Raw genomic sequence first — 25708 nt, forward strand, 5'->3', positions numbered from 1 at the left:
AAATACTTGATCTACTTACATAACACATGTCTTGTACTGTCCACGGTTTTATTTCAGTGAACGTTATATAGTAAATGAAGAGAATTCTGTTCCTGGTGGGGGCCATGTCTTTTGCCCACAGTTAAGGCTAACTCGTGATGTCATTTCTGCCCTTTACTTTTTTGCTTGTCTCCTCCAATCACTGAGTCACCTTAGCCTTGCTTGTAAACACAATTGAGTAGGGGATTAGGTTTCAGATAAGCAGCTGGCAGGGAAATAAAGGGAAGAGGATGAATATATTATAGATAAAAAGAACCCCCAGCATGCAATTCTTTGGCACTGACTACTAAAGAGCCAGTAATCCTTAAGTATGTGATAACTCCAAATCATAACAGCAGAAAAAGTTTTGAAATTTTTGAATGCAGGATTAGCATCTTTATCACTTAATACACTCATACCAGTTGCTGTTGAAATTTGACTTTTATGGTGACAATACAGCTTTAAATCCTATCTAAATCCTAATGAGGCTTCCCCCATCATCCTCAGCCAGCCTGATCCAGCGTTAGTATCCCCAAAGAGTCCCCAACAATAACAGTGGCCTGCCTGCACAAGAGCACTAAATTGCTTTCTGTTCGGGCTACAGGGGGAATAGCCGAGTCTGATCGGGTCCGCTCTACTGTGCAGGCAGACGGCAGACAAAAACAGATTTCCCTGGAAAAATGTAAACTGCAGCTCTTTTTCACTGTTAATGGCAGGGTTCTCAAACTTTGCACAGTTGGTCACTGGTTGACTGGGATTAATATTCAGAAAAGTAGGTGGAGCCTTAAAAAGTTAATCAAAATGTGCCTGTTGATTTTAAAGGGGAATATTAAAATTGCTGCCATTCTTACACTGTTAATGGCACAAGCCTCAAACCTGGTACAGTTGGTCATTGGGGGTTAGAATTCAGGAAAAGGGGCGGAGTCACAAACAGCGCCAATCAGATTTGTTTCAATTCACTGGGAAACTACAAATTATTGATGCTGAGTAAAAAGCTCACAAACGTGGTCATTGAGTGACTTTCTGTCCAGGTTACAAAAAGTGGATGGAGCCAAAAAAAAATTTCCCTGGAAAAATATAAACTGCAGCCCTTCTTACCCTGTTAATGGCAGGGTTCTCAAACTTTGCCCAGATGGTCACTGGGTGACTGAGATTAATATTCAGGGAAGTGGATGGAGCCTATAATAGCTAATCAAAACCCACCTGTTGATTTTCAAGGGGAATATTTAAATTGCTACCATTTTTACACTGTTAATAGCAGATGCCTCAAACCTGCTACAGTTGGTCATTGGGTGACTGGGGTTCAAATGCTGGAGAGGGGCGGAGCAACATACAGCCAATCTGATTTGTTTAAACACTTTACCTCCCTTGCTACGCTTATCTACTCCCCACAAAACTTTACTTGAAGCTCAGGGGAGTAGATAGGCGTACCTGTGGTAAACAGTGTGCTGTATGCCCAATAAGCTATCTGATTATGTATATAGGGTATCATTTTAACCGTGACAAGTGAGAGAATAGATTTTGTGTTGTTTGACAACTGAGGGCTAAGTCATGTGATTTTTTTTACCGGAAAACTGAATGAAAAGCAATAAAACGGTTATTGTCATGTACTCTATACCCCTAAATAAATACTTGTAAAAAAAACCAAAAGTGACAGCATTGAAAAGAGAATACATAGTTACCCTAGGGACTTAGCTTTTAAAATATGTATGCCATGAGAGTGTATTACTGTTAATCATGAAGATAAGGGCTTTTAATTACTGATAGAGTACAATGAGAAAACAAAAAACACAAACCAGAAACTAATATATTATCATACATTGTACTAGGAACATTATTTAAATGTTGAGATAACCAGGACAAATTATCAAATACAATGTGTGGGTTTTACCTATGGTAACATTGTTTATTTGAAAACTATAGTGCATGGAAATGGAGAAATAGTTTATTTTTTCTTTTTTTCCCCCATTTTTCCCTTTAAAATGCACAGATAATAGCATAATTACTAAAAGCAAATATCACCCTCACAAAGCATAATTTGTGGCAAAAAAACCAAGATATAGATCATTTACATCTGATGAGTAGCAATAAAGTTATTGGTGAATGAATGGGAGGAGCGCTGAAATGTGAAAATTGCTCTGGTTTTTAAGCAAAAAACCCTGTGGTGCTGAAGTGGTTAATTTCTATGGGAATATATAAATTGTTGATGCCAAAGACCCCAAAGCTCACAAACTTGGTCACTGAGTGTTTGTGTGTTAGGGTTAGAAAAAGTGGGCAGAGCTAACACCAGCCGAATACATTCCAAGGCAACGCCGGGTCATCAGCTAGTAGCTATATAAAAAAGCAAAAAAAAAAAAAAAACCTTTAGCCTATCGCAATGTTAGTAGGTGTGGTTATAAATGATGGCCGTCGGTACTATCTATTTTTTCTTGTCTGCCTGTAGTACAGATGATTATGCGCAGGCTGATTGTGGATCAAACAACATGAACAAATTACACGGCAAAAATCAATCATTTCTTGATCTCTCTTCTATTTTTAACAGTTCTCACTTTACAATGTATGGGTTTATTTTTTCCCCCTTTTTGCTAAAGTTCCTCTTTAAAGGGAATGTCCAAGCAAAATAAAAAAATGAGTTTCACTTACCTGGGTCTTCTACCAGCCCCATGCAGCCATCCTGTGCCCTCGTAGTCACTCACTGCTGCTCCAGTCCCCCGCTGGCAGCTTGCCGACCTCGGAGGTCGGTGGGACACATTGTGTACATTTTTACGCATTTCCGATAGTGCGGGAACATTAACACATACATTTTTACGCATTGAACCAGTAACGCGTAAAAATGTATGTGTTAATGTTCCTGCACTGGGGGAATGCGTAAAAATGTACGCAATGCGTCCCGCCGACCTCCGAGGTCGGCAAGCTGCCAGCGGGGGACTGGAGCAGCAGTGAGTGACTACGAGGGCACAGGATGGCTGTATGGGGCTGGTGGAAGCCCCAGGTAAGTGAAACTCATTTTTTTATTTTGCTTGAACCTTCCCTTTAACCTCTTAAGTACCAGCAATCTCTGGCCCCTTAAGGACCAGAGACCGCTGGTACCAGAAACCGCTGCATAACGAAGAATCACCGCACAGACCTGCCACTACTGCCGTCCCTGCCGCACACCTGGAGCCTCAGACCACCAACTCTGCTGTCTCTATGACGGCAGAGCTCTTTGAGCCGGTCAGGAGCCGCTTTCATTGGCTCCTGACCATGTGATCAATGTAAGCCAATGGGAGCCGCTTACATTGATGACAGGGTCAGGAGCCAATGAAATCGGCTCCTGACTGGCTCACAGGGTTCTTCTGTCATTGAGACGGCAGGGAGAAAAAGCTGTGGCAAGGAGACAGCGACGAGATCGGCATGAGGGATAAAAGCTGCGAGAATGCGCGGCGGCAGTACTGTGAAATCTATGCCCTGGCAGGTATTCGACTGATTAGAGCATCAAAAAAGCATATATTTCAACAACCGCCGTCTGGAAGTGGTTACGTTTATATACTAGGAGAACCAATGTTTACAGACTGATAGAAACAGTCTAAAAATAAGTCTCCCAAGAACCAAGTTCCCCAAAAGTTAATATTCATGTGAAAAATTATTCTGGGAAATTGGTTTCAGCAGACAGGTTTGCCCGTGTCACTGGTATCATGTAAAATGTCAGCAAGATGAATGGCCACTGTGATCCAATAATAGTGCTATTATGACAGGAAAATCCCAGCGGCCCAACATAGATGGTTTAAAGAAAAGGAACAGAATATATCATGGCTGTGTGATACAGCACAAAGAAGGTCACAGATAGGTAATCAAAAGATCTTTACCTATGAATAACTCGGAACCAGAGCTTTCTGTCTTACTGTCCCAACCCTTTGGAATTCCCTACCACACCCGTGAAGACAACCCTTGGCATCTGTTTTTTTTTTTTTTTTTTTTAAGTAGCTTAACTGTAAGTAGTGCTTAATGCATGTAAGTGCTGTTTTACTCTAAATCACTTGCCGTGTTCTGGAAACTCCATTAACCCTTAGTCTGTCGCAAACATCTACAGGTGTTCTGTGTTTTCAGCACAAAACAATGTCTGCCTGCAGTGAACGTCTATAGCGATTTTCATGTTCCTATATACGTGTGCCATGGATGCCCATCAGCCGTTTAGTGTAAAGTTTTGACTAATTGCTAACCTTCTACTTGAAAAATGCAAATAATTCTAAGTAAATGTATGCAAAGATGGACCAATGAAATGCTTTCATTGCAAGATCCGATTAGTACATTTTACAATAGATTTTAATTAGCACAATTCTGTATCATAACAATTAGCATCATTCTCAATCATCTCAAATGTATTTGCGCCTCAGTGGCAATCCTACTAATGTGAACATTGTTACATCTAAATTTGGGCGAGACATTTAGTAAACACAATACAAACCATACTGTAGCTGGCACTGACATGTAGCTTTAAAAAAAAGAAAGATAGCTGGCAGTCTAAAGGTTAATCTCTGGCACACAGAGATGCCTTCTCTGACTTAGCATTCTGTTGTGCTGCTTCCTACAACCAGACAATGACAGTACTTTTAAGTAGCTCTCACTGGTGGGTGACAGGCAGAAATAGCCAAGACAGAGTGTCTGAAATAAAAGGAATACGGAAGCTGCTATCTTCATGCTCTTATAAACAATGCCAGTGGCCTGGCTGTCATGCTGAGCTTTCGGCTTTAGAGCCCTTTTCCAGTAGCAGCATTCTACTTTACAAAGCAAATCACAGGGTGTTTTGCCAATCACCAGAGCACTGCGATTTACATGTAAATTTAATTGGCTCCTAGCTGTCTAACGGAGCTCTGCTATCAGAACGACAGCAGAGCGAGTGAGCTGCAGCGACAGGAGAGAGGCGCAAAGAGCGAGAGTGACAGATCCGTGCGGTGTGATGTCGGTGAGTTCTGTTTTTCACCCAAAAAGTCTCTGGTCCTTTAGGGCCCTGAGACTACTGGTAAGGAATGGGTTAAAGTAAGGGAAGCAAGGTTCTTTCGTGCTTGAGATTAGCTGTGGTTGTTTGGGTGTTCCCAGCTGTGCAGAGAGAGAGGCAATAAAACGGCCTTCATTCACAGGTACTAAGGACTGTTTAGTTTTGTGCCAAAATCTCTGATTGTTGCATGCATGAAGCCACTGAATTTCATGGGCAGCACGGTGGCGCAGTGGTTAGCGCTCTCGCCTTGTTGTGCTGGGTCCCTGGTTCGTATCCCAGCCAGGTCAACATCTGCAAGGAGTTTGTATGTTCTCCCTGTGTCTGCGCGGGTTTCCTCCAGAATTCTGTTTTCCTCCCACATCCCAAAAACATACAGATAAGTTAATTGGCTTCCCCCTAAATTGGCCCTAGACTATGATACACACACTACACGATACATACACAGACATATGACTATGGTGGGGATTAGACTGTGAGCCCCTCCGAGGGAGAGTTAAGTGGCAAGACAATGTACTCTGTACAGTGCTGCAGAATACATCAGTGCTATATAAATAGTAAATAATAATAATTTTAACTAGGGGGTTTGGTTGATCACTCGAATTCCCGGGATCAAATGATTGGTGGAAAAAAAAAAAAAAGGCCTGTGAACTGCCATTATGGTCATTCCAGCTATTTTAGTGACTCACGCATTCTTGCAAATTTAAAAATGTACATATTGATCATATTAGCATCATAACAAAAACTCAGTGGCTAAAGAAGATCAAGAGGTGTTTGATTACAAACATGGTGAGTAGTTTCCCAGGCGACCATCAGTGACCAATGAATGGACGCAGCATTGCTTTGTGTCAAGATCAAATATTTACTTATTTTCTTTTTTGGGTCACAGGATGGTCAGAGATCATAATGGTAGCATACCCCTTCAGATGTTCACAAAATGGTTGTCTGAACCCAATGAAGGGGTTGTCTGAACCCAATGAAATCCAGAGAACCTTGATACAAATATGTACCACATTGAATCATTGTATTGTTCGGAACATAATTGCACTAATTTTAGTACAAACGTACCACTCAGCACCAGTGATTGCCTGACACCTTACCTCTAATGCAAACATTCTGTCCATCATACTTCGTGAAGAAGAGGCATCTGCTACAATATGAACTTCTACTCCACGTCCAAGCAGGTCCAGAGCGGTCTGCTGAATACACACATGAGTCTAAAGGGAAAATGTGCGAAAATGATTTAGTGAAACACGCTAATGTGCACTAATGTGTTTGTCCACTTATGCTTTTGAATTTTAAATACTGACGGAAACCACCTTTCTATACTTTCCATGCATAAAACATCACTAGGGCCTGACAGTTGTCAGTTGTGGTTAATAAAGATGAAGGCCTGTGTTTCTGAGAGCTGATAGTGGGTAAGCTGCCACTGAAATATATTATGCTGGCAATAAGTGAAGAATATCCAAACTTCTGCTGAGGTACACAGACGGTAAAACCATGCATCTAACTAACCTTGTGTCATGATTCACTGTAGTGGTAGTTTGGAAAAGCTTTGTTCCATGAATTTTTTTTTATTGTTTTCTATTAGAAAAGAGTTGGGCCGAACCTCTGATTTTAGGTTCGCGAACTTCCGCGGAAGGTTCGGTTCGCGTAAAAGTTCGCGAACCGCCATAGACTTCAATGGGGATGCGAACTTTGAAAAAAAAAAAATTATGCAGGCCACAAAAGTGATGGAAAAGATGTTTCAAGGGGTCTAACACCTGGACCCCCAGGTGGAGGAGTGGGATACATGCCAAAAGTACCCGGGAAAAATCTGGATTTGACGCAAAGCAGCGTTTTAAGGGCAGAAATCACATTGAATGCTAAATGACAGGCCTAAAGTGCTTTAAAACATCTTGCATGTGTATACATCAATCAAGTAGTGTAATTAAGGTACTGCTTCACACTGACACACCAAACTCACCGTGTAACGCACCGCAAACAGCTGTTTGTGTAGTGACGGCCGTGCTGGACTGGTGCGCACCATGGCGAGAACAGGTATGGAGTGTTGGGTTCACTGAACAGGTATGCAGTGGCGGGTTCACTGAACAGGTATGCAGTGGTGGGTTCACTGAACAGGTATGCAGTGGTGGGTTCACTGAACAGGTATGCAGTGGTGGGTTCACTGAACAGGTATGCAGTGGTGGGTTCACTGAACAGGTATGCAGTGGTGGGTTCACTGAACAGGTATGCAGTGGTGGGTTCACTGAACAGGTATGCAGTGGTGGGTTCACAGAACAGGTATGCAGCCAGGAACAAGCTAAGCCTAACTAATCTTTCCCTATGAGAGACAGTCTGCAGCAGCTCGCCCTACTCTCACTAATGCAGGCACACGAGTGACCGTAATGGCCGCCGCTGCCTGCCTTATATAAGGGGGGTGGGGCTCCAGGGGCTAGTGTAGCCTAATTGGCTACACTGGGCCTGCTGACTGTGATGTAGAGGGTCAAAGTTGACCCTCCATGGTGCATTATGGGGCAAACCGAACTTCCGCAAACGGCAAAGCGGGACGCGAACGCGAACCACGGAAGTTCGCATGGAACCGTTCGCAGACGAACCGTTCGGCCCAACCCAATTTCTAACTCAGCCCTCTTACTCTCCCAAGTTTGACCCTGTAACTTACGTCCTCAACTTCAGAGTGCCTTGATCCCCACAATCTGGGACTACAGCTATGACCATTAGATCCACTTCTGCTCCATTCATGTGGTCTTGACCCTGCTGCCCTCCCACAACTCCTATGGTGCATCCTAGAAACCCTTGTGTTGATCCGATACATCCAACTTTCCACTGCATAATGGGCATTGCCTCTCCCCTGCCAGTTCCTATACTGGAAAGGAGGCCAGTAGAAGTAATAGCCCCCCTCCGCCCCAAAGAGAGAGAACTGGTACAAATGTCATAACCCCTCCTCAAAAGTAAACTGCAAAAGATGTGCCACTGCAATGAGGCAGTGGCCCACCTTCAGATGTCGGGACCTGGAGAGAAGCCCAAGCATGCCCTTATTGCAGGACCCGTAGAGGATCCGAATGAATATAATTTGTGGAGTTTGCGCAGAGGGGTTTTGGAGACAGTTTGGAAAAAAGTTAATTTATCACTACTGACACCGGTCATGTAGATAGGCATCAGTAACAAAATCCAGACATTTTGAACATGATTTTTATAGACAGGCTGGTGCTGGGTTTGTAATGTGCTGTGGTTATCAGCAATGCGGGCCAAGCTAAAAAAAAAAAAAAAAAAAAAAACAGCAATCTACTGCCTCTCATAGGTAGTGCTTCTCTAGCCTGTTCCCTGCTAGCACAGGTCATCAGGATGTGAGGAAATGCTGGCAGAAATAATAAAATGTCAACCTGCAGCTATCAAAAAAGTAGTTGCAAGTGTGTCTTAAAATCTACTGCTCCGTGTCTCCAATAGTGATAATGTAAATAATATTTGTGATAATGTAAATAATATATGGACAACGGGCGACGAATAAAAACAAATAAATCAGACACTCTTACCTCGACTCCAAATAACACAACACTGCGAACTCCGGGAATTTCTGCTAGTGCCGCCTCAACTTCAGGTAAGACCATAGAGAACTTGGTTTTTGGGACTACGAGTTTCACACCGGTGAGGTCAAGTTCTTGCACTGTGCCACCAAGTCCTTTAGGGTATTGTTCTGTGACAATAACAGGAATTCCTAATATGCGGGCACCTTGCAGCTAAAAAAAAAATGCAAACAGGGCATTATCATCAAAATAACAGCGCTAATAGAGCTTAACAATAAAACCATATTAAAGTGGAATGAAACCCAGCATTTCTTCTTTGCTCTAAAACAGTGCTGTCCAACTTCCTGGGCATGGAGGGCAACATTTCTTTTAGACTACATGGCGGAGGGCCGACTCACCCCTTTTCTCCCCCTCCGTCTCTTTGTACACATTCTGAATGGATGTGCAGTGGGGAGGGTGGAGGACTCGGCCGGAGGGCGGAACGGAGCGGACAAGAAGAGGAAAAAAAAACGTATTATGAATGGAGGGGGAGAAAAAGGGAGAATAACTGGTGGGCCACAGGAAGACCTCTGGCGGGCCGCAAGTTGGACGGCACCTGCTCTAAAAGATTATTTACAGCATTTTTTAATTTTTTTTTTAGTAAAACAGCATTTAAAGGGTTAAATCATAGGACAGACTTTTCTCCTGCAGGGGCAGCCGCATCTGAACTGGTAATAACCTTATGTTTACATTCTTCACTTGATACAATTAAGTAAACATTCTCTGACTGTGCAGAAACTTCTGCTAATGAGTCCTAAACTGAAACACTGCTGAGAAATCATTACTGGCTGCATTTACAATAGAAATACAACAGTTATGAATTAAAAACACCAGCAGCTTTCAAAGTAAATAAACTGAACTTTGGGAACTTAAAATTTCTAAATGAATAATAATACTTGTGCACAAAAGCCAATATGATAATTGTATGGGTTATAAAAATATATTGGTGAAGAAAAGCCTCACATAAATAGCAGAGATTGTTTACCAATTCAGATGCAGTAGCCATGTAGGTATATTTCGAGTGTTCACTGATCTATAACAACTTTAAAACTGTCTTCCTAATATAATATAGGTCATCCTTATGCTGCCAAAAGAGCTCAAACCCACCATAGCATAGAATCCATAAGACCTTAGCAGGTGTGCTGTGTTATCTGGCATCAAGACAGTAGCAACAATCTATAGGAGTCCTCTAGGCAGTGGACGTGGGACATTCACAGATCAGACTTGTTTTTTTAATACCAAAGATGCTCAATTGGATTAAGATATGAAGAATTTACAAGCCCAAAAAATGGATTCATCAGATAAGACCTTCTTCCTTTGCTCTATGCTTCAGTTTTAACCTTCATTAGTCTACTGTAGGCATTTGGGGTTGGACAAGGGTCACCGTAGGTAACTCCGACTGGTCTGCAGGTACTAACTAATGCATACGGGGAACGACTCACAAGACCTGCTGTTTTTTTATTATCCTTCGTCAAATTTGTCTAAATCCTTGTGCTTGCCCATTTTCCATGCTTCAAATACATCACCTGTTCACTTTCTTCCTTATACATTTCACCTTTTTGCAGTTGCTTTTTTGACAAGATGTATATGTGCTATCCATGTCACCAGTCAGTGGTTTAAATGTCATCTCTGATTACTGTGTCTAATCAGCATAGACCATTTCCCACCACTGTAGAGCTTGGGAAATACATCTTATATGCTTATTTGACCAATAAGAACTAGAAAAGCCTCTGCAATCTATTAGAAGGTGGACACACCCCTGAGGGGGTCACATACAGAGAGAAGCGGCAGAAAGCTGGCAGAAAAAAAAGGTGCACAGCTGGACATAATGATACAGCTGCAGACAAAGCTGGCCAATCTGGCAAACCTAACATGAAAGAGTAGTCCACGAACTAGCTGTATTATGCAGGAGACAATAATGATAATCATTCAGGAACAGTGAAAATGGCCCACCTGTAACCTTCAGCTGATAAAATATTTCACTTGCACATATAAAAATGTAAATCTATCGAGAAGATGTTTTATTGCTACTGCAAACAACTTCTTCAGTTAAAACCCAGTGAGAAAAAACAAACAAACCAGAAACATGTATAAAGGAAATCTGCTTACACTAGCCATGAAAAGTCACATACCACTCACTAACAGTCACTATGCTGTTAACTGTAGCTGGCTGAAGGTGTGAACTGTCTACAATGGGGTAAGAAAAAAAAATAAGTGTAAAGCAGAAGACTAGGCAAAGTACCCCTCACTCTCCTGTTTACACGTTTGACTTAGAGGGACCTTTTTTATATCACCTAAAAACTTTTCCCCTTCCGTCCAAAATGTGCAGTTCACATTTTTAAAACATCCCTTTTCTTTCAACTGAAGGCACCCAGCAAACTGTTGGCCTGCAGACTCTTCCCTCCTATATTGAACTTTGAGCTTAGTCAGGGCTTGTTTGGTTTCCTCAATTGCACTCCTCAACTAAACAAAAGATGTATTAGCGGTATATTCTGGCGTATAAGACTACTTTTTAACCTAAGAAAATGTTCTCAAAAGTCGGGGGTCGTCTTATATGCCGGGTGTTGTCTTATAGGGCAGGTGCTAAAACTTCCAAGCTGGACTGGAGAATCTGCGGTTGCTACATACGTGGGGGGGAGCTCAAAAATGTCCGTGGCCGCATCCCCACCGTATGCGGTGACCTATAAAATCAGCAAGGGCGGTGCTGTACAAGTATGGTGGAAGACAATCCACTCACCAGGATTCCTGGAAAGAAGTGACTTAATGCGGTCCCGATGACAAGGTGAGGGGGCACCTCACTGGGAAGGTGTAAGTGAAGGGTGGAGCAAGCTGCAGGTATCTAAGACGCCAAGGGTATGGGAAAAAAAACATCCCTGTGCCCAGAAAACCACCCCTCTTTCACATGTCTGGCCCACCCTTGTATCCTATTACCATACCTCTGTCTCTGCCTCTCAGATCTCGCTCCTGAGGACTGCAGTGAAGCGGCACAGCCACGCATGTGCAAGTCTGAGAGGCAGAGAAGGAGGTAATGGTACACAAGGGCGGGCCAGACGGCTGAAAGAGGCATGTTTGCACTACTGCTCTGAGAGTCTTGGAGACAGGGATAGCTGACCAATCCAAGCAGGCTTTGTAGACAACAACCATCCAAATGCTGGTAAGGGTACATTGCTTGCCGTGACTGGCTGGTTGTTGTATGGGGTGCCACATACAGTACAGCATCAGTATCTGTACCTGTTTATACAGTATAGCACCAGTACAGTGTACAAATGTCCAACAGTCAAGAGGGGTAGTCTTGGAGGGTGAGTATATCCCAAAATGTATATTTTAACTGGAAAAGTTAGGGGTCGTCTTGTACGCTGGAATATACGGGTCTCCCTATATCAATGGGTTTCCCATTATGCACTTTTAGAACCTGATGGTAAAACAGATCGCATTTTAGCACAACTTTATGTAGAAACACTTAAAAAAAAATTATCCTCTCACTATATTATTAATTTTATAAGCAGAGCCAAAATGTAACCTTTGGTGTCAAATTAGGTTGCTGCAGCTAGTATTCCTTAACATTGGTTGTGTAATCTGAGGAAGTGCAGCTGGATGAATTCATAAGGTATATGGTCGGGGTTGTAAATACATATTTGCATTATCCTGCTAACTGGACCATAATGTGACGGAAGCGCTGAATGAACTCTAGAAGACTTCAGCCGTCAGGAATCAAAGTCTGCGTTGCAGGTAATGGCTGGTGAATGGGCAACATGACCCGTGCTTGCAGTTGCTACAGCTGAAGCTAGTTATTCGTTGGTATATAATGCCCATGAATAAAATTCTCCTGCAGCAAAATTTGCTGGAAATGCAATCGCGACACAAAAACTCTCCTGCATATTTATATTTGGCAGACACGCCATCGCTTAACTGATTTTTGGAACAAGGTAGTGGCCTTTCTGTGTCAGGATAAGGAGTTTTTCATCAAGAGTTTGGATGATTTTACATGTTTATTTGGAGTCTCAGGGAAGAGCAGAAACATTTTGTGAGGAAATGGTCCTCTATGAAGGCACTCTTCTAGAAAAAGCCTTATGGTAAAATACTGGCGTCCCCTTTTATAGCCGAGATTTTTGATTCAACGACAAGGTTTTTGATTCGGCTACAAAAGGGCGCCATTTTATAGCCAAGATTTTTGATTCGGTTATATCTAGCACCCTTTTATAGCCCAACAAATTTTGCCAATAACAGCATCCTTTTTATAACCCTAAACTAGCTTTTCTCTACACCAGGTGCCTTTTGAATTTCAGCTACACCAGTTTATGCCTATCCTGCTTTTATGGGCCATAATGTGAAGGAAGCAATGACTAGACCAGGCATGGGAAAACTCGGCCCTCCAACTGTTACGGAACTACAAGTCCCACAATGCATTTTCCTTTATGAGTCATGACTGTGGCTGTCAGACTCCTGCAATGCATTGTGGGACTTGTAGTTCCTTAACAGCTAGAGGGCCAAGTTTGCCCATGCCTGGACTAGGCTCTAAAAGACTGCAGTCATCAGAACTTAAAGTGTATGTTGCAGGAATTGGCTGGTGAAGGGGCAACATTTCAGGTATTCAGAAGCTAGTTATCTGCCATCAGCTAGAAAAAAAATATTTTCCTGAAGTTCAGAATGCAGCATTTTACAGCAGCAAGAACAACAAGAAAAAGACCGATAATTCAGTGCCTGATGTAATCACCATAGTTATAAGTTTCCCTTACTATGCTCATTCTATGTTTATCTCTTTGCTTGCTACGAATGTTAAATTCTGTTATTCACCTACCAATAGTATTGTCCTGATTATCCAAATGCTCAACTAATATACAGTAGCTGTCTGTCATATTTAAAATATCAAGAGCTTATATAAGCATTGACTTAAGTAAATCAACAATGCATAATATTCGTAGTGTTTAGTCTACTGCGTTTCCTTTTTTCTACTGATTAAAGACAATTACTGGGCTGCCACCAGTATAATCTCCCCTAAGCAACATTAATAGCTCTGGAGAAGGCTCATGCTTAATGCCTGGCAGATGTGTGAGGTCCTAATTAAAGAATAAAAATGCCAAGATATATTGTTAAAATTCAGATTTATGATAGAAAGCTTACCAATCTTTGCCCCACACTTATTATATCACCAAAGTACTTGATAGCTGGCCGGAATCTCTCTTGCATGTCACAGCAGAAAAACACAGTGCTGGCAGGTGTGAGGTTCCCAAGAGTGGTAAGCTGCAAGGACAAAACACAGAACATACATTAATCAACTTCAAGAGACCGGGACTGTATTAGGGTCTAGGCACAGTGTCATGTTGCTGAGCGGATGACAGCAACGTGCATCTAGCGATATGCAGGGACATCAGCACTCCGGTGCTTAGACAGCACTGCCTGATAGGCACACCTATGTGTTGCACAATACACAGTTGGTTGCATTTTGACAACACACTGCTGCTTGCATTCTGAACCCAACACAGAGCTGTCCCATTCAGTATAGTTGAAAAGGATCATGTCTACTATGGACAGTAATGCAAGTGCCGTGTGCATGTGTAAGTGGCACGGCCACCTGCATTGCATAGCAATGTGACAGCATGCCCCGGTCATAAGAAGCATTATTTGCAGTAGATAAGCATATTTCGCTTGCAACTCTAAGGACCAGTTAACAAGGGTGTTAAACATGGTGGTTGCAGCATTTGTCGTTCAAGCGCTGTCCATTTAATTGAATGGAAGCACTTTTTAAACGATGCTACTGGGTTTTGTGGTCGTTCGTTTAACCTTCTGCCGCCCGCGTCACGCCAGTAGGCGTGGGCGCGGCGGCAGCCCCAGGACCGCCTAATGCCAATTGGCGTAAAGTCCTGGGACTCTGTTTTGCATGAGATCGCGCGCATCTCATGCTCGGAGGGCGGAGCTCTGCCCCGCCTTCTGTTAGACGGCGATCACGCCATCTATTTACTAGGTGCAGCGCTGCGATGAGCAGCAGCGCTGCACTGGGGACAGCCGTATGTCCCCATGGGGGACAAGAGAGAAATCGGCTCTCATAGGCAGAAGCCTATGACAGCCGATCGCCATAATTGGCTGGCTGTGGGGAGGGAGGGAGGGAAAAAACTTAAAGAAACAGGTGTTTTGAACAAAAAAACAAAACAATATTTATTTAAAAAAAAAATAAACATGGGGGGAGCGATCAGACCCCACCAACAGAGAGCTCTGTTGGTGGGGAGAAAAGGGGGGGGGGGGGGGGGATCACTTGTGTGCTGAGTTGTGCGGCAGTGGCCAATTTAGCTAAAAATTGCCTGGTCACTAGGGGGGGTTTAGCCCTGCAGTCCTCAAGTGGTTAAACTCTGCGGTAGCTCCCGTTGTCACATACTGGATGCTACATGCCCAGGATTGGCTACGTTCTGCACTTCCGTGACCTCCTAGAGGACCGCTAACACAACGCAATGACAAAACCGCTAGTAGTCAATGCTAAAAGCTTCTCTGCTGGTTTGCAGAAAAGCCTGGTTTGCACACTAAGCCTGTGAGGGAGAGAATCTCTGCCATGGTGTACACATACATAATACCAGTATTATATTTACTTTACTAGTCTTCAAGGATGGTGCTCTGGCTAGGACACTTCCTGAGTTAGTAGCCTGGAACACTTAAGGCCCTTTTCCACTAAGTGCGTTTCGATCTGAAAATCGGATCGCCCGTGTTTTGTGGATTGTTATAGCACACAGTGAGATTTTTCCACTAATGTGATTAGTTTTTTTTCTTATCCCAATTGCCAGCCTGCTGTATTTTTGGTGCACTTGCGCTCCTATACTTTGCATAGGAGCGCAGGAAAATAGCATAGCAATCGCACCACTATGCGATTTTCCCCGAGATTTGGCAAGTCAAAATATTTTCCTGACAAGTTTTTTTTTCCTCCTGTTGGAAATCGCAAGCGCAAATGCACCGCAATCGTGCCATACAACCGACAAATTGCGATCGGATGGTGGCAAAATCATGCTAGTGGAAATGCCATTGAGTTTCCTAGTGGAAAGGGGCCCTTGCAGAGAGTGATCAGTAAACTCATTTTAGGTGTTTCCCTTCAAACGAAAGACTAGGGAGAAAAAAAAAATCAGTCTGTATTTCCAATATTTTTAGAATGCAGTTAGAGGGAGTGATTGGCTATTAAAAAAATCTTGAAGAATGTCCCAACTCTGTCCCAAGCACTTTCTAAAGCAGATTTGCTATCGCATTTTCTTTTACACAAAAAAGTTATGCTTAATTTCCTGTAGCTTTTATTTTTGGAGATCTGCCATGGCTGACACGAATGGCTGCACTTGATAACTGCTTCCTGCCCACACCCACAAATAAGAGCATATGCCCCAGACTCTAGGAAAGCAGCATGTTTGTACAAAGACCTCTTTCATTCTACCCCTCTGCAGAGCCTGGATCTCTCCTGAGGCCCTGATGGAAGCAGCCATAGGCTCAATGGCCAATGCAAATAGCAAAGGTGACGGGACAGTGTTAAACACTATTCCTGTGTGAAACTATCTGCGCCCCACATATTAGTCATGCAAACAGGGCCGGGCCGAGGCGAGAGAGGCTCCAGCCTCAGGGCGCATTGTAGGAGGGGGCGCACAACTCACTCAGCCATCATTCCCCTATTGTGTTTGAAGCATAGAGAAATAAGAAAAGGGGATATATGGCAGCGACTGCAAGCCAGATAACTAGAGATTAAGGTGTTGGGGGCCCTGGGGCTCCTCTTAGTCTAATAGCAATCAGTGTGTGAAGGATGGGTGGGAGGGATGGGGGGGGGGGCGCAGTTTGGGAACCTTTAGCCCCCCCCCCCCCCCCTGAAGAAGTTTGGCAGCAGAGAAGAGGCTGTGGGAGGCAGCGGCTGAAGAGAGAACACCTTGAGAATGCAGTAATAGTAACTATTAATACGGTCCTCCAGCATGCTCTTCTGCTTATACTGTGCAGTAGGGGTGAGATTTGTGGTGGGATCAGTGGTTGGGGGCAGAAGATACTCCTCTCTATCTGTAGGGACACCATCAGTGGCAAATATAGGGCCCAAATATAAACTGACATTTTATATGAGGCTCAAAGGGTTTATATTTGAATATCTCAGGTAAGTATGCTTTCATATAAGCCAAAGTTAGAGTGGTTCCCTGGCATCATGTACAGTAGTTAGGATATCAATTTTATACTGTATGGAATGAAGTTGAAAGTATCTGACTGCATGAGTTTACGCTTATTAATTGCACCCTTCATATGAACTAAAATATGTCAGTAAGATTAACGCCTTCTGTTTCATATTGGTCAATAGCTTTTCCCTGTTACCAACAATGCTAAAAAGATGACTGACAAAAGAAAGCCAAAAAGTAAAACGGATTAGTAAAAGAACGTCCTTGTTCGAATGCTAATTTTCTTACAATGCTTTATGTTTGAATAACCATGTTGCCATAAAAGGCAACAATGTTAAATCTTAGGAATGTACAGGGAGTGCAGAATTATTAGGCAAATGAGTATTTTGACCACATCACCCTCTTTATGCATGTCGTCTTACTCCAAGCTGTATAGGCTAGAAAGCCTACTACCAATTAAGCATATTAGGTGATGTGCATCTCTGTAATGAGGAGGGGTGTGGTCTAATGACATCAACACCCTATATCAGGTGTGCATAATTATTAGGCAACTTCCTTTCCTTTGGCAAAATGGGTCAAAAGAAGGACTTGACAGGCTCAGAAAAGTCAAAAATAGTGAGATATCTTGCAGAGGGATGCAGCACTCTTAAAATTGCAAAGCTTCTGAAGCGTGATCATCGAACAATAAAGCGTTTCATTCAAAATAGTAAACAGGGTCGCAAGAAGCGTGTGGAAAAACCAAGGCGCAAAATAACTGCCCATGAACTGAGAAAAGTCAAGCGTGCAGCTGCCAAGATGCCACTTGCCACCAGTTTGGCCATATTTCAGAGCTGCAACATCACTGGAGTGCCCAAAAGCACAAGGTGTGCAATACTCAGAGACATGGCCAAGGTAAGAAAGGCTGAAAGACGGCCACCACTGAACAAGACACACAAGCTGAAACATCAAGACTGGGCCAAGAAATATCTTAAGACTGATTTTTCTAAGGTTTTATGGACTGATGAAATGAGAGCGAGTCTTGATGGGCCAGTTGGATGGGCCCGTGGCTGGATTGGTAAAGGGCAGAGCGCTCCAGTCCGACTCAGACGCCAGCAAGGTGGAGGTGGAGTACTGGTTTGGGCTGGTATCATCAAAGATGAGCTTGTGGGGCCTTTTCGGGTTGAGGATGGAGTCAAGCTCAACTCCCAGTCCTACTGCCAGTTTCTGGAAGACACCTTCTTCAAGCAGTGGTACAGGAAGAAGTCTGCATCCTTCAAGAAAAACATGATTTTCATGCAGGACAATGCTCCATCACACGCGTCCAAGTACTCCACAGCGTGGCTGGCAAGAAAGGGTATAAAAGAAGAAAAACTAATGACATGGCCTCCTTGTTCACCAGATCTGAACCCCATTGAGAACCTGTGGTCCATCATAAAATGTGAGATTTACAAGGAGGGAAAACAGTACACCTCTCTGAACAGTGTCTGGGAGGCTGTGGTTGCTGCTGCACGCAATGTTGATGGTGAACAGATCAAAACACTGACAGAATCCCTGGATGGCAGGCTTTTGAGTGTCCTTGCAAAGAAAGGTTGGTCACGGATTTGTTTTTGTTTTGTTTTTGAATGTCAGAAATGTATATTTGTGAATGTTGAGATGTTATATTGGTTTCACTGGTAAAAAGAAATAATTGAAATGGTTATAGATTTGTTTTTTGTTAAGTTGCCTAATAATTATGCACAGTAAATAGTCACCTGCACACACAGATACCCCCCTAAAATAGCTAAAAACTAAAAACAAAACTAAAAACTACTTTCAAAAATATTCAGCTTTGATATTTTTGGGTTCATTGAGAACATGGTTGTTGTTCAATAATAAAATTATTCCTCAAAAATACAACTTGCCTAATAATTCTGCACTCCCTGTAAAGCTATATTAAGGTGGAACCTGTTTTTGGGAACTAAAAAACTTCTGGCCAGGAAGCTGACATGCTACCCTATCAGCCAGCCCGGCCTGTCATTGCCAACATCAATGCTCAAGCATGTCTACTGTATAATAAGATCCACCAGAGCCCCATATCAGGCAGGTTACAGTGTGTAACCCTGCCACCGTGCTGAAAAAGGCCTCAACCTTTTCTATATCGGATATGAAGAAAGAGGACGGATTCCGGCACTCCAGTTGCAGAGGTAATTTATTGAAGCACGGTAAAGTTACAACAGTTCACAAACACGCCTGTGTCGAAACCTATTTTGCGTGATCTCAGGCCTCCTCAGGACACCAAGGCCATATATCGGATATACACCAAATCGTCAAAAAATTTGAGACACCCCTTATTTGAAAGTAAACCAGCCCAACAGTGATACAGAGTTGTTTATATGAGGAACACTCGGATTCAGACAACGTAGTTAGGTTAAAAAGGCCAAGGCCATTTTCTGCAAGGGGGCAGATCTATGCAACGGAACTCGGCTGATGAGAGTACTTGTAGAGGATGAAGACAGGAACAAAGAACATCTATCAGGCCCTAGGAAATGTAACTGTGGGTACATGTAAGAGTGATGTGCAGGTACTCTGCAGGGGAATAAGGGGATTCTTCCTATACAGGTAGTCCCGACTTACGAACGCCTGACTTACGAACGTCCCACCGATACAAACGGCATGGATTCTGCGATTCTGTGGGAACAAGCAAAAAATGTTTTTTTTCCAATTGAACTTGTAGTTTTTGAGAAAAATCAATTTTAAAAAATTCAAAGAAAAAAATGGCTTTTAAACTTATATAAGCAGGTACAGGTGGCAGAGGTGAAACAGAGGGGGGACACTGGAGGCACAGAGGAGGTACAGGGGACAGAGATGGTACAGTGTTCCAACTTAAGAACAGATTCATGTTAAGAACTAACCTACAGTCCCTATCTCGTTCGTTAACCGGGGACTACCTGTACTACACATTCTTTATGCACGATTTGAACTAGGTTTACAGGTGATAGTCAACACGTCTGCGCTGTGTGTTCAACATTCTCAGTGGATTCCCTGCAGCTCTGCAGGGAGTGCATATGTAGTGTATAGTACTACTGTGTAGCTTTGTAGTCACCAAGCCCAAATTTAACATTTCTAATTATTTGAATTTAAGAGAAATGGGAATGCATACATTTGCATTCAAATGTTGCATTATCCTGCAGCAATGCAGAACTATTTGCAGCTCACTGACCATCCCTACTAGTGACACAACTACACATCATGCAATGTGACACAGGTAGTGTACTGGGCACCATGCACTTTCTTTGCTGTTGCGTTAACCTGCGTGCAGAGAGGGTAATGCAACAAAAGTGTATAAGTGTAAAAGGGGCCTGATTCTCACATTGGCAGCAGGTGGGGGTGGCTTTAGTCTATTGCACAGAGTTGATGATAGCTTCCCATCAGACACTGTATACGAAGAAAGGCCCCTGTTAACTAAAATAAACGTGCATTCAGGTTTGTTGCCTCTTAAAATACATCTTGTCAGGATATACTTTCCAGTCCAGGAAATGATACATAAACACAGCTTCATCCGTCTTATAATGCTACATGCATTCCAGCAATATGAACAAGTGCTAAAGCTGCTCTGCTGCCAGCTCTGTAAATCACTGTGTTAGCAGACCATTCCACAGCCCATCTCCTGTTCAACAAGCATATGATTACATGTATAGTACAACTTCTGCTACAAAAAGCAAAATGAAAAATATACCTTTGTTATCTGCCTCATTATACATAATTTACTGCAAGTAGAGCACAGAATACAATAGCTGCAGAGGCGTCAGGATAAAAAGTGAGCTGTATGCAGAATTTTGTGTATGTCCCATTTCTTATTTAACTCCGAAAACTGCTCTGTCTGTATCACTTTCTACATTGGCTGAAATAAATTTGGATTTTCTATCATAACACAAAGAGAAACATCCTCATCTCTAAATTCCTTGTAAAAATATAATGTGATGAAATGCAGTCCATCTACAAAGCTTTTTACTGGATGCCAGCAATTAAAGCATAATAAAAACCCTTACGGCCTTCCCGAATGACACTGTTTTCACTTTGGATTGGTATATATACCTTGAAACATGTGCACAAGGAATGATGGAGAGGCTCATCACAAAAAGAAAATCAGTAGTCCAGGCCCTACAACCAGCCATCTCAGAATGCCAGAACTTCCTCGCCCTCCATACCAAAAGCGCCCAATATGGGCCACTTCTATCCAATCTCACTGCCCGCCTCAAAAAATTCAAAATAGAAACTATAGACACCAAATTAAAGAAGCTCAACAGGGACCGCCTGGCATATGCGGAGCACAGGGAGAGGGAGCGTAAACCACGACCCCTCCCGGGGCCTCCGCAACCAAGTGGCCCACATCCACCCCATCGCCCACCAGCACTGATGAGCCTCACCATTCCACCGCCTCCCCCGAAATTTCCACCTAACCCACCACCCCCCTTCTTTCCACCACTCCCCCTGCTAGCACCACCAAACCTTCCAGACATCACTCACGACCCGAACACAACCACTCCAAATCAAAACCAAAACACCAAGAAATTCACGGCATCCACACCCCCACCCAATAGCTTCAACTACAATATGGGACCCACCGCATTACCCAAAGTCCAGCGCCCAAATAACCACAAAAAAACCTCCACCACTAACACACAACCCAAATCTAAAATATCCATTACCTCCACCCCACGTGCTGAGGGTGACAAGGTGACCATCTATAATCCTCCCATGAACCCCAATTACAACTTTTTTGGAAAAAATCCCCCAGCATCCCTCACACCAGCCATGAAACCCAACATCGTCCAGTTGCACGAAGCTGACAATCCCTCCCTGTCTGGTTCAGTTTCAGAACAAAATTCACCCATCAGAGCTTCACAGATCAGCATCTATGACTCTGAACCTAACACGCCCAAACCCACCAAGCAGGAAGTTCCCAAAACAGATGAGACCAACGACAACCCAGTCCCACTGATTAATAGCACCAACACAACGAATACACAACCCACCACTACCACACAAACTTCCATCGAGACCTTTTTTCAACAGAATAGAAGTTACCCCATAACCCCTAAAGTAATTCTCAACAAGGCTGACAACACACTTACCTCATCTTTTTTAGACCTCCCGGCCACCCTGTCTCAAAACATACTCACGAACCAACTACCCAGTCCAAAAGCATCCCGTATTATACTGCAACCAAAGAAAAAAAGACCTCTCCCAGAATCCGAAAAAGAGGCAAACGCGGCAAAAGGAAAACGCAACAAACCATAAGAACAATAGAACCAAAATCCGCACCTGAACAGACCAAATGTATTTTCAATTTGTCAAGTCACCAACTATCCCATAGCGAAACAACCCTACTAGAAAAAGGATTATCCTTTTGCCCCACCAATCAGTCCAACATGTTCCAAATCTTTTCCGACCTAAATGCCTACATACGCAAGCTAACACTCAGGCAGGGAACACACTTGTCTTTCAGTTTTCTGCGCGCGTTTTCCTGCATACTTTTTCTGCACACCAAGTGTGTCTTTATGCAGGAAAACGCGCGCGTTTTTTCATAGCAGCTGATGTAATTGATACAAAAAACTGACAAAATGTGCAGAGTCATGATGCAGAATGTCAGTTTTTTTTCTGCACGCGAACAAAATATTAAGTGTGTACTAGCCCATTGATTAACACGAGTTCTCAGTTTTTCTGTGCAGAAAACGCGTACGAAAACAGTCAAGTGTGTTCCCTGCCTGAAAAGACATTTCGCAATTAAAAAACTGAAACCAACGACTACATACGACTCTACAGCCTTGATTATCCCCAACAATGATTCCATACCTAACTGCACAATATCCACCCCAGAAATCACCACTGAACGCTTCATTACCACCCAGTTAAAAGGCAGATCCCGCTTCTACCCAACAGCATCTAAAGGCAATTTCATTGACACTTTCTATTCATTAGTACTGCAGGACCTACAAAACATCCATACAGACAGACCCAATCTTTCATCCAATCTCACTCGCCAACAAAAGACAGCAATCAAAACTCTACAAAATAATCATAACCTGACCATCAAACCAGCAGATAAGGGGGGCGGGATCGTCATTCTCAACACTAGCGACTATCTGGAGGAAGCAGAACGCTTACTCGGCGATACCAATTACTATGAAATCCTTGACATAGACCCCACCGCAGAATTAAATAAAACCCTCAAAACTCTCATCAACAATGCATTCTTCAACAATATCATCTCCAAAAATGAGAGAAACTTCCTTATTAACCAACATCCAAAAACTCCATTCTTCTACTACTTGCCCAAGATCCACAAGTCTCTGACTAAACCACCTGGACGCCCCATTATATCAGGCATAGATTCACTCACCAGCAATCTTTCACGCTTTATTGATCAACATCTACAACCACACGTAAAATCACTCATACCTCAGAGATTCCGCACAACTCATTGAACTCCTCAGCCCTATCCCCTGGAAAAACAACTACGTCTGGCTCACCTGTGACGTTACTTCCCTATACACAAATATCCCTCACCTTTATGGAATTTCGGCAATTCAATATTTCTTATCCACCAACCTCGCAATGCCCCATAGCCAACAGACATTCCTAACCGACTGTACCAAATTCATTCTACAGAATAATTTCTTCACATTCATGGACAAAACTTATCATCAAACTAACGGGACAGCGATGGGATCGTCCTTCGCTCCGTCTTACGCTAATCTGTCCATGGGCTTCCTTGAACTCCAAATCATGCAAAACAACAACCCCTACATCAATAACATAATATTCTATAAGCGGTATATTGATGACCTCATATTCATTTGGCAGGGCAATACGGAACTCATCCCCCTTTTTCTCAACCACTTAAATTCAAATTCGGCGGGACTACAGTTCACCTCAAAATGCGATCCAATAAGTATTGAATTTCTTGATCTAACACTCTTCACTGATTCAAATCTCATTAAAACCAAAACATACTTCAAACCGGTAGACGCCAATAACTACATACACTTTGACAGTTTTCACCATCGCCCCTGGACCATCAATACACCTTATAGCCAGTTCAGAAGGATTCACAGAAATTGCACTGACACCACTGATTACGACTCACAATGCGAGATACTCTCGAATAAATTTCAGGCCCGGAAATACCCCCCAAAAAACTTATCAAAGACGCCATATTTAAAGCCAAAAAAAAACAAAAACCACGATTCCACCACCAGACTCCAAACAGGCTACCACTAATAATTGCCCCCGATTCATCACACAATTCAATACCCTACATCCACAGATCCGCTCAATCCTGAAGAATAGATGGGAAATCTTATTGCAGGACCCATATCTCCGGACCAATATCCCGCACACTCCTGCCATCACGTTTAGAAGGGCACCCAACCTTACAAATCTCCTAGCGCCCAGTCGACTGAGAATACCCACATCTGACAATCACACAAACAACCAATCTACACCGGGATGCACACCATGCAATAATACCAGATGCATGGCCTGCCCATTCCTACAAACCACTACAGTTTTCCAATCCAACAATACAAAATTACAATATCCTATCAAAAGCCACATAACCTGTACTTCCAGATATGTTATATACATTATCACCTGCCCTTGTCACCTTCAGTACGTCGGTCGGACCACCCAACCAGCACGCAGCCGTATTGGACAACATAAGAGAAATATACTCAAAAATTTCCCACTCCATAGCGTATCAAAACACTTTGGCACCCATCACCATAGCGACCCCACTCTTTTCCGCATCACTCTTATTGAATCCATCACTCAACAACAGCACGACGCTTTTGAAAAACTGAGGGCGAGGGAAATGTTTTGGATACAAATACTTAAGACCCTCATGCCAGAGGGCCTGAATGAACAATTAGAAAAAATCCACTGACAATCTCTAAACATATTTTTATCCTTTTAGTCGCCTCTTTTATCATCCTTGTTTATTTATTTATCTCATCTAATGTCTTATGGATTCGTAAACCATCTTCGTCTAATGTTTTACCATACTAATCTTATCACTATGTCTTGTTTTAGCATGAATTTTAATTTCAATAATCGTTTTCCTCATATGGCGTATTCGTACTATTTATACACTGATGACCAACCTAATATGTCTCTTTTAAGGTGACCCCCCTAGGACAAACAAATGGGGCTAACTCCCCCACTACAGAAACAGTATGTACTCTTGTCTTGTTTCTCTTCATTACCAGATCCTCTTTGCAATATACTGGTGTATAACTGTCTGGTTTTCCCTTTTATTATGATCGTTTATGTTACAGGCATCACGTTATGAAAATTTCTTTCAAGATCTGCATATTTGTATGTATTTGTATTGTTGTTTTTTATTCTGGACATTCAGCCCATATTTTAAGGAAAATACAGCTTTTTCCACCAAATACTACCAACACTGTCCACTGGAGGTCACCAGTGTACAATAATAACGTTCAGATATGAATACACATGTCCCGGACCATCAAAGTTAACAAAACATATACCAAAACACATACTTTTTATTAGTTTATCCAGATTTTGATTAAGAGCAACAATTAAAACAATTTCAAGCCCAATGCGCCGCCCCCTGGCCCCTCCGTAACACACACAATATTTCCCTGGCAATTGCCCATACATAACATGGCGCAGAGTGCCACGCACATGCGCAGTCACATTGCCCCAGCTCGCCCCAGCACTTCCGGCGGAAGTGATGTATCCCCGACCCCGATACTGAGGATGGAACGCATAGTATCCACCACCACCACAACACGTAGGTGCGCTTTGATGACGTGCGGGGGGGGGGGGGGTCACATCGCATCATCCCCCAGCGCGACCACGACTACCCGCCCAGCTAACAAGCAATTTGGGGCGTAACTTGGCATATTTAAACAGCGTGTCAGAGGCACCTAAGCAAAAAGGCGCCAGGTGCATTTCTGACACTACACTGGTAAGTCGTTTTGCATGTTATTATCTGTTCCCTTCCGTCAATCAGTCCTGTTTCCTCTCCTATGCGTAGTCCCCACAACTGCCCT

The 25708-nt window shown here is 43.0% G+C and overlaps 1 protein-coding gene across 3 annotated transcripts in view; it reads right to left on the reverse strand.

Annotated features, from left to right (window-relative positions):
* The window catches only part of ISOC1 (isochorismatase domain containing 1), a 52939-nt gene that overhangs the window by 9674 nt on the left and 17557 nt on the right, over positions 1-25708 (reverse strand). For 2 of the 3 annotated variants that reach the window (XM_068246651.1, XM_068246659.1), the window contains exons 3-5: positions 13675-13794; positions 8524-8727; positions 6091-6207 (exon numbers count right to left, since the gene is read on the reverse strand). In XM_068246651.1, coding sequence (XP_068102752.1) covers positions 6091-6207; positions 8524-8727; positions 13675-13794 — 441 coding nt within the window. Of the gene's footprint in view, positions 1-19; positions 245-6090; positions 6208-8523; positions 8728-13674; positions 13795-25708 lie in introns of all 3 variants that reach the window. The other variant, XR_011022932.1, reaches the window with a different exon arrangement.

Source organism: Hyperolius riggenbachi, chromosome 1, assembly GCF_040937935.1.
Source record: "Hyperolius riggenbachi isolate aHypRig1 chromosome 1, aHypRig1.pri, whole genome shotgun sequence".
Lineage (NCBI taxonomy): Eukaryota > Metazoa > Chordata > Amphibia > Anura > Hyperoliidae > Hyperolius > Hyperolius riggenbachi.